The following is a 12860-nucleotide window of genomic DNA, read 5'->3' as shown; positions in this document are numbered from 1 at the left end:
CGAGGCTACTGAGTGAGATTCAGTAGCCTCGGGACCAGGCCGCGTTTCATGAAGTGGCTGGCTTTTTTTTTCTGGAGCGACATGTTACTGTACATATGGCTATGCTGCTAGGCCTAGAGACTGACATGAGCTTTGTTTTCTTCATTTCTTGGTGGAAAAATGCTTGCTACCTGCAGATCTAGACATTTAATATTTAGCATTTCTACATGATCACAATCATCCACGCCGCTGCGCAACATGCGCAACCACAAACAACGTAACAATACACACAACCTTGACCTCCTTCCTTACAGTTTCCAGTAGTACAGTACTCGCTGCACCTACAGCAGTATGTCGCTCCAAATGCAACGTATAGTGCTCTTGTTGGCTTTAGTGTCCCTGGCCAGTGCTACTTTTAAATATCCTCCTCCATGTAAGAGTGTAGTTATCCTAGTTTTGCATGAAGCCTGAATTGTTTTAATGTGAAGTAATGTTCTCTCTTTTCTAGCCTTCAATGGTTGCTACAAAGGTCGCAGTGATGGCTCTATCAATGTGCAGGCCGTGTTTGACCAAGGAGGAGTGAGGGGATATGTTCAGTTCTATCAGCCGACAAGAGGTGCCCCAACTGAAATTAACGTCAACTTGGAAGGTCTTAATCAGTTTAGTGGGACTTATCCATGGCACGCACATGAGTACCCTGTCCGAGATGCCCTACTGAAGGACTTTCCATGCTCAGATTTAGAAGTAGGAGGACATTACGACCCGACTAATCAATTCAACAATCCTGAAGAATACAACGTAAATTGCAATGTAAATAATGCAACATCTTGTGAAGTTGGAGATTTTAGTGGGAAGCTTGGCCGTCTTCGAAATGATCAGCAACAACAGTTTTTTGTCGATCCTCTTCTCAATTTGTATGGCCCACAATCTGTTATTGGTCGAGCACTGGTTATCCATTACCCAGGATCTCCAAACAATAGGTTTATATGTGCAAACATTGAGCCACTCGGTTGCAGAGTGAAAAACTTGAGGGCTGCTTTTGATAATGGTGTTCTTCAAGGGGAAATTGTGATCCGTCATGTAGCTGGCCAAGACAGTGCCAAGATCTTTGTCGACCTAGTGCAAGTGGTCGGTGATACTACGGCAGTCAGGGACAGGACATGGAGTCTTCATTTCGGGCAACCTGACTCTGGAAACTCCTGCAATGGATTGAGAGCTGCGGTAAAGATATGCATTACACCCACTGTAAAATAACTACCTGCAGTCGTACACCCACTCGGTAATAATTGTTATTATGTTAACCCAGTCAATGGCTTCTCACATACACACCCACTCATTGATTGATATGTTCTCTAGTACAATGGCATACACATACGTGCACACATTTAATAGGTTGCTGGTGACTCAGACCTACACACCTTCCCAGACTGTACAATGGAAGAACACAGACTCTGTCGATTTGGAGACTTGGTTGTAAAATGTGGCCCTCTACAACAAGTGGATGGTCGTATGCGTCTTTGCTGTACTGACACTCAGCTTGGGCTCATCCCATTATCCACATTTTTCTCTCCTGCCAATAACCATTTTGTATCTGTCCGAGTAGGAGGCCTGGATTCTGCGCCTGATGCATGTGCTCGATTCGATAAGGTTGCCCCCCAAGTGGCTAAGGCTAAATTCTCTGGCAAGGACATCTTTGGTTCAGTCATTTTCTATCAAACAAGTCCTCTCGACCGTACGTTCATTCAGCCACACATCCAATCGATTCGCCAAAGGAATATTTCACTCATAATCCGTGAAGGGATGGTTAGCGATCCTAAAAATTGTACTGCAGAAGCTCTTGGGGCCATCTTCTCCAAACCTACTGGATCAATTTTCAGCAGACCTCTTTCTAGCAACAATATCAAAACTGGCGATGCTTTCTTGATTGGGAACCTTGGCTCTGCTATTCCAATAGCCCCAGGTTCTCAAAGACAAGTTGATCGTTCCTCTTCCCACTACGTCCCTGTGTTTGGCCCACACACGATTGTCGGCCACTCTCTAGTCGTGGTTCAGGATGTTGATGGTGTCGCAGTTCCTCTAGCTTGTGGAAACATTGAACGCCTAAGTAACTACCCAAGTGGACTTTTTGCATCGTTCACCGGTTATCAGAACACAAATGCCTAACAACACTCTAGCAGTTATATAATTATTGTGTACTTTATGATAATTAGTGTGTTAGTGTTGCTTTGCAGTATTCTCTGATAAATGCGCATGCGCAAACTTGTGTTGGCGCGCTGACTACTATTCGAGGCTATGTCACTGCTAGCCTCGATTCCAGGTCGGATGTGCAACAAGGCATTACATGTAGGTTAGAGAAAGTTGGACTGAGAACGAGACTAAGAGGAATACTGACACGCACCCCCAAAGTAAAAAGTCTGGCTACGAGACTACAATTCAATCTGCACTGAGCTAGCTGAGAAGAACCGAGTGAGAATGTCTCTGCACCGAGCCTTGACTGTTCCTTGTTCTGCTACAAGGGGGATAAATGTAAGTTATATACATGTATAGATCTAATTATGATGCATAGTACCGCAAAAAGAAATGTCGATTCTGATTAATGCACACTATTCTCCAGGCTAGATTCAGTCCCAATCATATGGTTAGGTGGCAGCAAACTGGAGCTACTGGTGGTGGTGGTGGATCTGGTGCAAGGAAGTTACTGCTCTACATGCTCACAGGTGTTGGGGCAACAGCAGCTGGATCCATTGTATACTCGAGCTATGACCCAAGGTTTAAGAACATAGTCAACGAGTACCTCCCAGGGTTCAGCAGTGTGACAGATTCTGTGACAGGACAGTGGAAAAGCATTATCGGCTCTACCCAGAACTCGAAAAAAGTTGAACTTGTGTATAAAGCTGAACGAAGTAAAGACACACATGTAATTGTTGCTCCCAAAATTATCAAACCTGCTGCTACTAAGATCGAAACCGTTACTGAGAAGCCCAAAATAGATATTCCTCCAGTAGAGAAAGAGACTATTTCTGAAAGAACACCTACAGTATCACAGCCTGAGCTCACTAAGCCACCTAAAGCAACACCGGAAGATTCTCCCATTATTGAATCGACTCCTATTGCCGCACAGCAACAGCCTGAGAGTACCCCAGTTGATGCAGCAATGGCTACCGAGGTGGAAACTATTGAGAAACTGGTGGATGAGGACCCTCCCATTGAGCCTGATGTCTTGCCAGTTGAAAAACAAACTCCTAAACAGGTACAGTAAACTTTATGAGCACAGCGGCCTTGCCTTATGATTATTACAAACATATGATTATTACAAACATACATATCGCATTATTAAACAACTATTATTTCAGCTTAGGGTTATGCTGCTATAATTCGTTGTGAATAGTTGCTGTCATGACAATGTTGTTATTTCGTCCCAGACGTTGTACCCTGTTGAGAGTGCTGTGGCCTCTGTGAGGGAGGAGACAGAGAGGGTGGCTGAGAAGATCCTATCAGAGCAAGTCAAGGACCATCAGAGCTCTCAATCTGTCAGGGAACAGTGGATGCAAGACACCTCCAAAGTAGTACATCTTTGTCTCCTAGCACGCATCGTATATCTGATATCATACATGTAGGTCGATGCCAAGCTTCAAGAAACGTTTGCAGATCTCAAAGCTCTGTCCAGTAAGGTGGCCACAGCACAGGGTGCTGTCATAGAAGCAGTTAAGTCACACCAACAGAATATGTTTGAGGTCATCAAGAACAATCATGATGGTACGGGCACCATGGAGACACTGGCAGGTAAAAAGAACCACAAAAAACACTTGCTTTTATTGTCTGATTGTCAGAGGACATTGCAAGTTCTGAGGTGGCTATTGAAGACAGAAAGAGGGAGCTTGATGAAGCTACTCTCAAGCTCCAGGAAAAAACTGCTGATATCAGCTCCATCCTCATAGCTGCTGGGGAGGTGGGACTGAAGTCAAAGGCTGAGGAGATTGAAGGAGACGTCACCAAACTGATGGCTGACCTTGACGTAGGGGAGAACAACCTTCTTGAGGCAGAGACTTCCAGTGAGGTTCTGAGAGACTATCATGAAGAGACAAGAAGGAACAGAGAGCAGCTGCAGAAGTAGGTGTTTATAATAAAATTATGTATACAACTTTTACTTAAAAAACCACGCATTTCGTTGGCTTTAGATTTTGTAAACAAAGCTATTTTGACTGCCTGTTTTTGTGACTGTGCCATCATCTCTTTTATACAGAGAGCTTGGTACGGTTCCACCCCAGGCAGATCTGAAGCAAGAGGCTATCATTCTCATGCAGAGTAAGAGGATTGATGTCCTTAAGCAGAAACTGGATGAGATAGAACAGGAAAAGGCAACCTCTCTGGGAGCAGGTGTGTATGTACTAGAATGTCCCTGTGCTGGTTGCATAATCCATTTGTCTTTGTGTGCAGCTCTTGACAAGCAGAAGCAAAAACTTGAAGAACTTGCTGTTGAGAAAGTGAAGCTAAAACTTCAAAGACAAAGGCTTCAAATGGATCAGGAATATGCCAGAAAGGTAACCTATGGAGTATGGTTGCTAGGCTAATCATAACGAGGTTTTTAATCAGTGTACTTTCTGTGCTTGTGTGCATGTATATGTATTGATTTACAGTAGCCATTGGTAAATGTTTTTGTTCACATATGCAGGAGTCTGAGATTGCCTATGAGTTTGAAGCTGAACTGAGAGAGAAGATTCGCCTTCAGAGTGAGGCACATGCTAGCCACCTCAGAGATGCCCTGAGCTCCCAGGCCGATGAACTAGCATCTGTATGGTCACAGGAACTGGAGCTGAAACTTATCGAACAGGAGGCCCAATACCAGATTGAAATGAGCAAGGCCATGGCACGGCTTAGAGGAATAGAGTCCATGGTCAACACAATTGCCAATGCAGGTACATATAATTATAATTATGTGTATGTACATTAAACCTGTATAATTATGTGTTTGTACTTTTTTTGTGTACTCCTGTATCCATAATTTTTGTTGATATGGTTTAATTCTACTGTAATTAGCTGAAATATTTTTCAAAACTAATAATTATATTTCCCACTTCAGGTGAGCTGACTCGTCATCAACAGATCATCCGTAATGCTTGTGACACTCTGATTGGAGCACTGGATCAAGCCAACGCAAATCCTGACGATCGATTCACCATCTCAAAAGAAATTGCTTCTCTTCGCAAAGCAGCCCGTGGAGACAACTTTGTACTGTCCGTCATCGAGTCAATACCCAAACAAGCTTCGAGTGAGTCTGCTGCTGGGATCCAATCTGAGTCTGGTCTGCAGGAACGGTTTCAGAAGGTCTATCAAATTAGCAAACGTGTTTCACTTGTTCCTGAGAATGGAGGTGGACTAGGCACTTATGCGTTATCCTTTCTTCAATCGCTACTGGTGTTTAACTTGCGGGGAGTAAAGGAAACAAAAGATATTGATCGTTTGGACACATTTGAGTTGCTGAGTCTTGCCAATAGTTCAGTGCAGAGGGGCGATCTTGAGAAAGCTGTCTGGTATATGAGTCATTTGCGTAACGAGTCTGGGCGAGTGGCCCGAGACTGGCTGGAGGATGCTAGGCTATATTTAGAGACTCAGCAAGCTGTTAGAGTAATTCAGACTTATACCTCAGCCACCAACATAGCATTCAATTGAACCGTACCTTTTTGTATTGTTGCTGTATTGTTCAAATTTGTTTGCAATTAGTGTTCTTTTAATATATGGAGTGGTTGTAATTGTGTATAATTATCTTTGATTGTTAAATTTTTGAAAAGAGTGAACAAGATTGCATGTACAGAGCTATTATGATATTATAAAGCGAGCAAAACATATAAAGTCATTATGTAGAGTGTTCAGGTGTTGATGATCGGGGGACACTTCTGCTTGGTTTATCAAACTTGGGTCCAGTGGCGGTGGATGGCTCTCCCTTCTGAGGGGTGGTAGTGGGTGGAGGGTCGTCGGTGTCCATCAGTTTCTCTTTGGCACGCTTGAGTTGCTCGTACTCCTCCAAGTCTGACATTTTCAGAGTGATCCTGCTTAGTTTCATCGTCAGCATGATAGGACCTGATTAAATTTCGTGGGAAAGGTGGATTACACTGCACTGCACTAGGAGCTCACCACCAGGAAAATTTGTGTGTTGGTATGCTTCGGTAGGTATGACGTCATTGCCACCAATTGACCTTTGTACTTTAGTGTTGCGCTACAGCCAAGTCGATCTACAAGCCGTACGAATATCACACCATGGCGGAGGTTTTTGCTTGTCAAGTAGAGGTTCTGGACGGATCCACCGTCAGTATTGATGTCAATGTAAGTTTTTCAAAGCTTTATAGTATAGTAAAGGCACACACCAGTCTGATCACAGTGTGCCACACCCATGTTTTGATTGTTGGCACACACACTGCTTGTGCTGTATCAATTCATTGAAAGGTTGATAAAATAAGATTGATGAAGTAAGATTGATGAAATTACTGTTTCACAGAAACGCACTATCGGTGAGGTGCTGCTGTCAGAGGTGTTCAAGCACTTGGGTCTAGAGGAGACAGACTATTTTGGACTACAGTACCTGGACAGCAAAGAACAAGTGGTATGGCATTTGTTTAATATGTACATACGATGGGTTCAGATAAGGGAGCCCAGTTTGGATTCAATGGTACACTGATCCTCGAGGTAGTGTGGTGTGCATTCCAACTTCCCTTAGTGAAGCACTCCCCCTTAATTTGCAAGGTCAACCATAATTACACACACCATGTAACATGCATCTTGCCTAGCTACCCCTGTGCACATCATGCACACCATCTTGCCTAGCTACCCCTATGCATACAGTGTACATTCTCAGTTTGAGTTAACCAAGAAAAGACTGTTAGGTTAAGACCGAATGATACAACAGCTGAATGTCACAGTATGATCTCTCTTTCTCTCTCCACAGCACTGGTTGGACCCTCAGAAGATTATCAAAAAACAAGTCAAAAGTGAGTACATGTAATATCTCCTTCCTAATTATAAAATGACCTTTTACCTGCAGAGGGAAGATTCAACTTCAGATTCCGAGTCAAGCTTTACCCAGTTTCAGTCACCTTCTTGTTTGAGGAAGCTACAAGGTGACTTAAACACTCACCCACATCACAGCCTGCACACAACTAAGCACAGTCACACTTTATTACTGCATATCGTTTCCTTTCCCTCTTTCAGATACTTCCTTGCGCTCCAACTTAAAGAGGACTTGCTCAATGAGAAGCTGTTTTGCTCTGAGGACACCCTGGCAGTGATGAACAGTCTCATAGTGCAGGGGGAGGCTGGGGACTTTGACCCAGTTGATCATTCAGACGGTTACCTCGACGACTTCCCCAGTCTAGAGGACAAGCCTTTAGAGTTTAAGAGCAAAGTGGCTGAACTGCACCAAAGGAACCAGTGAGTAGGAAACTACGACCCATTATAATATTCTACCTCTATTTGCCTCTAGCATTCTGAGCTTGTTCCATACACCGTTATGTTTGTACCTGTATAATAATTGTCTGAGCGTGTTCTGAGCTTGTTTGTACATGTATATGTGTGGTAACCTCAATCAGTAAAGGAATGTACCCCGACATTGATGATTGATGACTTTAGTACATTGTTTACATTCCATTCCCTAGTGGTCTCCTGCCTGCTGAATGTGACAAACGCTTCCTAGACGTTGCCTGCAGATTGGAGAGATATGGAATGGACTTTCATCCTGTACTTGTAAGTGTGTTAAAAAGCCGATAGTTTCTCATGTTTGTTCTTGTATTGATTTTAGGATATATCCAGTATCAACTTGCTCTTGGGCATATCGGCTAAAGGAGTGACTGTGTTTTGTGGGGAGCAGCCTTTCCTCACTCCCCTCAACAACTTCCCATGGTAACCCAAACATTGCTATGGCAAATGTACTCGATTATGATTGTTTTTTGGCCCAGGGTTCGTATTGCTGGAGTAAACTTCAAAGGAAAGCAGATTCTCTTTGAGATGGTAACACCACCTGTAAGTTTCTTGTATATAGCACCATTCACAGCATACAGTATAGTTCTAATAGATTGTTATGTACTTGTCAACTCTTAGACTGAGAAGTACACTGAGGTGATTGTGTTCCACTGCCCCACCAGGCAAATTTGTAAGACCCTCTGGAAGTCATGTGTGGAACATCATACTTTCTTCAGGTCAGTACAGTCATGTATAATACAAATTTCCTAGATTGGCATCCAATGTAAATATATTGAGCTAGAATCCAGTAGTTTTTTATGCAGATTTACCTACCGGGTATTAGTAAGTGTGTGCACAGTGTATGCACAGTGTATGTTGACTCACTATAACTACCAAACGTTTTATTATCATTCATTCTTTTCCCTGTAGGACTGTGAGGACTGACAACATTCGCCGCCCCTCAACCAACTCTCTCTTCAGACGAGGCTCCACCTTCCGCTTCAGTGGCCGCACTCAGTTCAAGCTCTTGCAAGAGGGGACACAATCACGTCGCTCATCACGAAGATTTGAGAGGATTAGCTCTCGGAACAGGAGTGGGCGAAGGACCATGTGATCTGAGAACTAACTGTCTGCAGTGTCTAGCCACTGATTTTTATTCATGGACACTAAATAGAGTATTATACATACTTATAATTATAGAGAGACTGTTCATTCTTTTTTACTCATAGCTACACATAATGTATTTTTTGTTCCATTGTAAAGTTGTTAAACATTATATTATACCGGTATATGTATTAAAAATGAAGAGCACAGATTAGTTAAACTTGGCAGTATAAAAATACGACACAGTATATTTAGCATAGTTTTACACATGACTAAATCATTAATTCATTCTTGCTCAAAACACGTGAGTACTGAATGACATCATTGTCAGAGTCGGTCTGTAGGGAAGGGGAGAGGGGGTATGGTATTGTAGCTGTACACAATGAACAGTATTAGCTTACCATTGACAGTTGAGCTGTAGCCTGAGTTCTGACTTTAGAGATATTCAGGTCAGCATAAACAACCTGTAGGATGAACACAGCACGAGTATTATGATACGTACACAATAGTCACGCTTCAATAATACGGTGAATTGAATAGCGCTAGTGTTGGACACTATACGAAACGTGACATTGTGATAAAGAGATAATATGGCTACCTGAGGTCGATGCACTTCAGCATACCCCGGACTACTAGCCATGACTATCTCTGGTAGAGCCCTTTGCCCAGGAGTGGCAAACAGTCCAGTCCTCGCCACCTCCATGTACGGCTCCCCTGTATACGGGATGATTGGAGGGGCCTCCTCTCTCTGTGTGTCTGCATGTTGATATATACATGCATTTCAATGGTGTTTGTCACAGCACATGCATTGGTTGTTGGACAATTATTTTGTCATGTCAATATCACTAGTTGGGTGTTATGATGTTTGTTAGTAACTGAAGAGGGTACTTAACACCTTAGATGCATTTAGAGCCTGACTAGGTTACCGTGGGAGGTCAATGAGCAAGTGTAGAACTGACAACAAAGCTTCAGCTATAGAGTATTTGTGTTGAATACTCCAATGGGGCATATCAATTAACTTACATATGTCTTTGTTGACCTTGGTGTACATTACAGGCACTGTCGCTTCGGCGCCACCATTATTATTATTCTCACTCGAGTTCTCTGGGCTGTCTGTTTGGAGTGAACTAAACACTGCAATTATATCGTCAAAATTACAGTACAGTTATGTAGCAGCTACAAATATAAACTAACGGACTTACCTACTGAATTTCCTTCAAAACGGACCTTCCCTTGTCTCTTCGACCTTCGCCTCCAAATTAACGCAGCCACAATCATGATAACAAGGATGATGAGTAATAGCAACACGATTCCCCCAACTGCCCCACCCACTATCATCGGGACACCAACTGCAGATGCTTGACCCCCTTGAGCTGTAGTAGTAGGTTCTGTAGGTGCTTCTTCCACACAGTTGGTCTCAGGGTTCTGATAACCAGGGAGACACACCTTGGCACCATTCACACCACAAGTGAAGTGTCCAGTGGAGTCGTTTTGCGAAATACAAGGACTGCCACAGTCAGGACCAAAGTAGCCTTCTTTGCAAACCAACGTCATAGCACGAAATATGAGGTTGGTCCTCTCCCCAGACAGCACAACTAAATCATTTTGGACGTTTACTGAATTGTTGAATGTACTGTTTCCACTTTCAATACTTCTTATTGGATGCAAAGCAGATATTTCATAGTAGAGCTGATAGCTTCCCTATATATATAAATAAACGCAATTGACTATAAATAATTATACACACCAGCAACACTCACAGGATAAGTAGTGGTAGTAGTAGCTCCTGTCGCACTGAAGGTATAAATACCACTGCCAGCTCCTGTAATAAAGGTCATTTCTCCCAATGTGCAGTTGTTCATGTCCGTATTATTGGAAGTCTCTCTGAAGCAGAGGGTGATTTGAGTTTGATTGCAACTAGTGTGGCACGCTGTTTCATTGGGTGAGCAACAAGTGCCATCGGCCAACTGGCTTAGAAAGCCAGAGCGGTAAAAAAACCCGACAGGCAACTCAAGTTGCACCTCATACTGTGGCTGACTTTGCACCAGTGCAGTGACCTGCAGTGTGATGATAGCATTATAAAAGTATCTATGCAGCAAATACTTAAAGACTTCTCTAGATCTATATAGTTTGTACTTACACCAAGGAAGATTAAGCAAACTGCAAACATTATTTTCTCTCTTTTCCTGATTCTGAAGGGTTGAGGTGGTCAGCATGGTTTTATCTCACCCAGCTAGACGTCTCTCATATTACATTGTGTAATTTGTGTAATATGAGAGAACTGTGTGATTGCACAAGTAAATAATTATATTGTTACACATGTATATGCACAAAATTAAGACCTAATCAATCTACATTCTTTCAATGGGCTTCCAATAGTTCTTTATTGAATCTGCAGTCTTCTCAGCAATCATCATAGTAGCTGCATACGTGTTCCCAGAGATAGCCTGAGGCATAATTGACGCATCCACAACCCTCACACCCTCAACACCTTTTACTTTCAGTGTGGGATCAACAACAGCCGAAAGGTCATTAGCTCCACCCATTTTGCAGGTTCCAGATGGACTGTAACCAGGCAGCGAAATTCGAGGTATGTACCATCGCCAGAATTCATCAGAGTCATAGGAAAATTGAGAGTTTGAATCTTCAGCCGGCATACGTCCCTTGAATTTGCTGAAGGCAGTTGTTTTGAGCAATGCTTGGGCTTTTCGAATGCCCTTCAACAGAATCTCAATGTCCTCTTTTTCTGATAAATAGTCAGGGTTGATATAAGGCATTTGGAGTGGGGAGCGAACAGTGTCCATCTGTACATAGCCGCGGCTTCTTGGATGTAGAAGAACAACAAAAAGTACGTATCCAGACTTGAATTTGTCCGTAATTAAATCATAGCCCCATAAATATGTCATTCCTTGTGTTGTGATTCCGAGCAGTCTCATCAAGTCTGGTCCCATGAATCGATTATAGAGGAGAATCTGCAAATCTGGTCCACTTCCAGGTGGCTCTAAACCAGACCTCACAAACCCCACAACTTCGAATGCTGTGGACGAGAGAGGACCATCTCCAGTCAGCCAATACTGCATCATTGATAGGGGTGATTGCAATAGCTCGTCTGAGATAGTGTTACCGCTAGTAGGGGAGTCATCATCGAGGATCACCGGTATAGGAATCATTACACTGTCTTGTAAGTTCCTACCAACTGGAAGCTCTTGTACTTGTGTTATAGGGACTTGATCCAAATGTTCTTTACGACCAATTCCAGACAGCATGAGAATAATTGGGGAGTTTACTGGGCCAGCGGAAATAATAACTTCTCTAGCGACTCGTATAGTTTGTTCTCCTCCATAATGGTAATCTGCAGTAGAGGTGTAGTACACACCGACAACGGTATTGTTCTCAATCTTCAAGCTACGAACCATGTGTTCTTTTAGGACCCAGAGATTCTCACGCTTTCTTATCGGATGCAGATACGCACTGGCTGGTGATGATCTAATTCCACGTTCGATTGTGTTCTGAGTCAAACTGAATCCCAATTGAGACTTACCATTATAGTCTACGACATCATATCCAAGCTCCTTGCTTGCATTGACCAAAGCGTGTGCCAGGGGTGTTACAAAAGTATGCTTGCTTACTGAAATGGGTCCGTTCGTTCCATGGTATTCAAAGTTCATATCAACACCTTTATAAGATTCGGCCTTTTTGAAATACGGTAGCACGTCTTCATAACCCCAACCTTCTGCACCACCCTCCTTCCATTGTTCGTAATCAGCTTTGTTCCCTCTGGCGTATAGCATTGAATTAGAGGAGCTAGTGCCTCCCATCGTCTTTCCTAATGGCCACTGTGCAACCTGTTTCTTTAGGAACTCGCAACCTGAGCTCTGAGGTATTGTCTGATACATCCAATCGTACTCCTTTCTCATCTGAACGTTGGTGAATGATGAAGGGACTCCAAAGGACCAATCGTAATCATGTTTCCCAGCTTCGATTACTAATACCGTTACATTTGGGTTTTCACTGAGTCTATTTGCCAACACACTGCCTGCTGTCCCGGCTCCAATAATGATGTAGTCAAACGCATACACATCAGGTAGTGGCCTGCATAGAAACCAATGATAAAATTATGTCATAGAAGAGTCCAGTTAATTATGCAAAATGGAAGATCAGCTACTTTAATACTATTTACTTGTATGAGTAATTCTTTGGGTCCCAGAGAGCAACAACCACTATTCCATACAGCATTCCAACATAGCAGAAAAATCTTGTCAGTCCCATCTTCTCTTTAAGTCTTTGTGATCAGTATTGGGCCATAGGAAATAGGTAAATGCAAGGGC

The 12860-nt window shown here is 43.0% G+C and overlaps 5 protein-coding genes and 1 long non-coding RNA gene across 7 annotated transcripts; 3 read left to right on the top strand and 3 right to left on the bottom strand.

Annotated features, from left to right (window-relative positions):
- Nucleotides 1–256: 256 nt before the first annotated feature.
- Nucleotides 257–2212, top strand: LOC135331580 (uncharacterized). Its single transcript, XM_064526793.1, has 3 exons — nt 257–412; nt 488–1200; nt 1372–2212. Exons 1-3 carry the CDS (start codon nt 331–333, stop codon nt 2140–2142), a joined length of 1566 nt encoding a protein of 521 aa, XP_064382863.1. The 5' UTR covers nt 257–330; the 3' UTR covers nt 2143–2212.
- A 130-nt stretch (nt 2213–2342) lies between these two features.
- Nucleotides 2343–5767, top strand: LOC135331585 (MICOS complex subunit MIC60-like). The gene is made up of 9 exons (XM_064526804.1): nt 2343–2505; nt 2594–3229; nt 3402–3542; nt 3597–3762; nt 3810–4089; nt 4223–4356; nt 4417–4520; nt 4652–4895; nt 5060–5767. The coding sequence occupies exons 1-9, from the start codon at nt 2452–2454 to the stop codon at nt 5647–5649; spliced, it is 2349 nt and encodes a 782-aa protein (XP_064382874.1). The 5' UTR covers nt 2343–2451; the 3' UTR covers nt 5650–5767.
- On the bottom strand, nt 5724–6161 carry LOC135331597 (uncharacterized). The gene is made up of 2 exons (XR_010393042.1): nt 6112–6161; nt 5724–6057 (listed from the first exon to the last, which is right to left on the bottom strand). It is a non-coding gene; the product is annotated as an uncharacterized LOC135331597 (long non-coding RNA).
- LOC135331593 (protein 4.1-like) lies at nt 6162–8717 on the top strand. Its single transcript, XM_064526815.1, has 10 exons — nt 6162–6300; nt 6473–6577; nt 6920–6962; nt 7016–7091; nt 7183–7401; nt 7626–7713; nt 7769–7869; nt 7926–7989; nt 8068–8165; nt 8359–8717. Exons 1-10 carry the CDS (start codon nt 6235–6237, stop codon nt 8540–8542), a joined length of 1044 nt encoding a protein of 347 aa, XP_064382885.1. The 5' UTR covers nt 6162–6234; the 3' UTR covers nt 8543–8717.
- On the bottom strand, nt 8356–10811 carry LOC135331591 (uncharacterized). 2 transcript variants are annotated; one of them, XM_064526813.1, is made up of 7 exons: nt 10673–10811; nt 10293–10589; nt 9735–10233; nt 9556–9666; nt 9131–9288; nt 8934–8996; nt 8356–8870 (listed from the first exon to the last, which is right to left on the bottom strand). In XM_064526813.1, the coding sequence occupies exons 1-7, from the start codon at nt 10700–10702 to the stop codon at nt 8805–8807; spliced, it is 1224 nt and encodes a 407-aa protein (XP_064382883.1). In that variant the 5' UTR covers nt 10703–10811; the 3' UTR covers nt 8356–8804. The 2 variants fall into 2 exon arrangements, with proteins under 2 accessions (XP_064382883.1, XP_064382884.1); XM_064526814.1 differs by having other exon boundaries at nt 9556–9645.
- On the bottom strand, nt 10746–12854 carry LOC135331587 (4-pyridoxate dehydrogenase-like). Its single transcript, XM_064526807.1, has 2 exons — nt 12713–12854; nt 10746–12624 (listed from the first exon to the last, which is right to left on the bottom strand). The coding sequence occupies exons 1-2, from the start codon at nt 12799–12801 to the stop codon at nt 10884–10886; spliced, it is 1830 nt and encodes a 609-aa protein (XP_064382877.1). The 5' UTR covers nt 12802–12854; the 3' UTR covers nt 10746–10883.
- Nucleotides 12855–12860: the final 6 nt, after the last annotated feature.

Source organism: Halichondria panicea, chromosome 2, assembly GCF_963675165.1.
Source record: "Halichondria panicea chromosome 2, odHalPani1.1, whole genome shotgun sequence".
Taxonomy (NCBI): Eukaryota; Metazoa; Porifera; class Demospongiae; order Suberitida; family Halichondriidae; genus Halichondria; species Halichondria panicea.
This window is presented reverse-complemented; position numbering and strand designations above follow the sequence as displayed.

Bases quoted from the DNA above. Each gene is read 5' to 3' on its own strand.
- LOC135331580 (XM_064526793.1), top strand. From the start codon at position 331: ATGTCGCTCCAAATGCAACGTATAGTGCTCTTGTTGGCTTTAGTGTCC. The intron at 413-487 runs GTAAGAGTGTAG...TCTCTTTTCTAG, and splicing joins TTTTAAATATCCTCCTCCAT to CCTTCAATGGTTGCTACAAA. The intron at 1,201-1,371 runs GTAAAGATATGC...CACATTTAATAG, and splicing joins GCAATGGATTGAGAGCTGCG to GTTGCTGGTGACTCAGACCT.
- LOC135331585 (XM_064526804.1), top strand. From the start codon at position 2,452: ATGTCTCTGCACCGAGCCTTGACTGTTCCTTGTTCTGCTACAAGGGGG. The intron at 4,357-4,416 runs GTGTGTATGTAC...CTTTGTGTGCAG, and splicing joins GGCAACCTCTCTGGGAGCAG to CTCTTGACAAGCAGAAGCAA. The intron at 4,896-5,059 runs GTACATATAATT...TTCCCACTTCAG, and splicing joins CAACACAATTGCCAATGCAG to GTGAGCTGACTCGTCATCAA.
- LOC135331593 (XM_064526815.1), top strand. From the start codon at position 6,235: ATGGCGGAGGTTTTTGCTTGTCAAGTAGAGGTTCTGGACGGATCCACC. The intron at 6,301-6,472 runs GTAAGTTTTTCA...ACTGTTTCACAG, and splicing joins CCGTCAGTATTGATGTCAAT to AAACGCACTATCGGTGAGGT. The intron at 7,870-7,925 runs GTAACCCAAACA...TTTTTGGCCCAG, and splicing joins CCCCTCAACAACTTCCCATG to GGTTCGTATTGCTGGAGTAA.
- LOC135331591 (XM_064526813.1), bottom strand. From the start codon at position 10,702: ATGTTTGCAGTTTGCTTAATCTTCCTTGGT. The intron at 9,667-9,734 runs GTAAGTCCGTTA...ATATAATTGCAG, and splicing joins TTTTGAAGGAAATTCAGTAG to TGTTTAGTTCACTCCAAACA. The intron at 9,289-9,555 runs GTAAGTTAATTG...ATCAACATGCAG, and splicing joins CAAGGTCAACAAAGACATAT to ACACACAGAGAGAGGAGGCC.
- LOC135331587 (XM_064526807.1), bottom strand. From the start codon at position 12,801: ATGGGACTGACAAGATTTTTCTGCTATGTTGGAATGCTGTATGGAATA. The intron at 12,625-12,712 runs GTAAATAGTATT...GTTTCTATGCAG, and splicing joins CCAAAGAATTACTCATACAA to GCCACTACCTGATGTGTATG.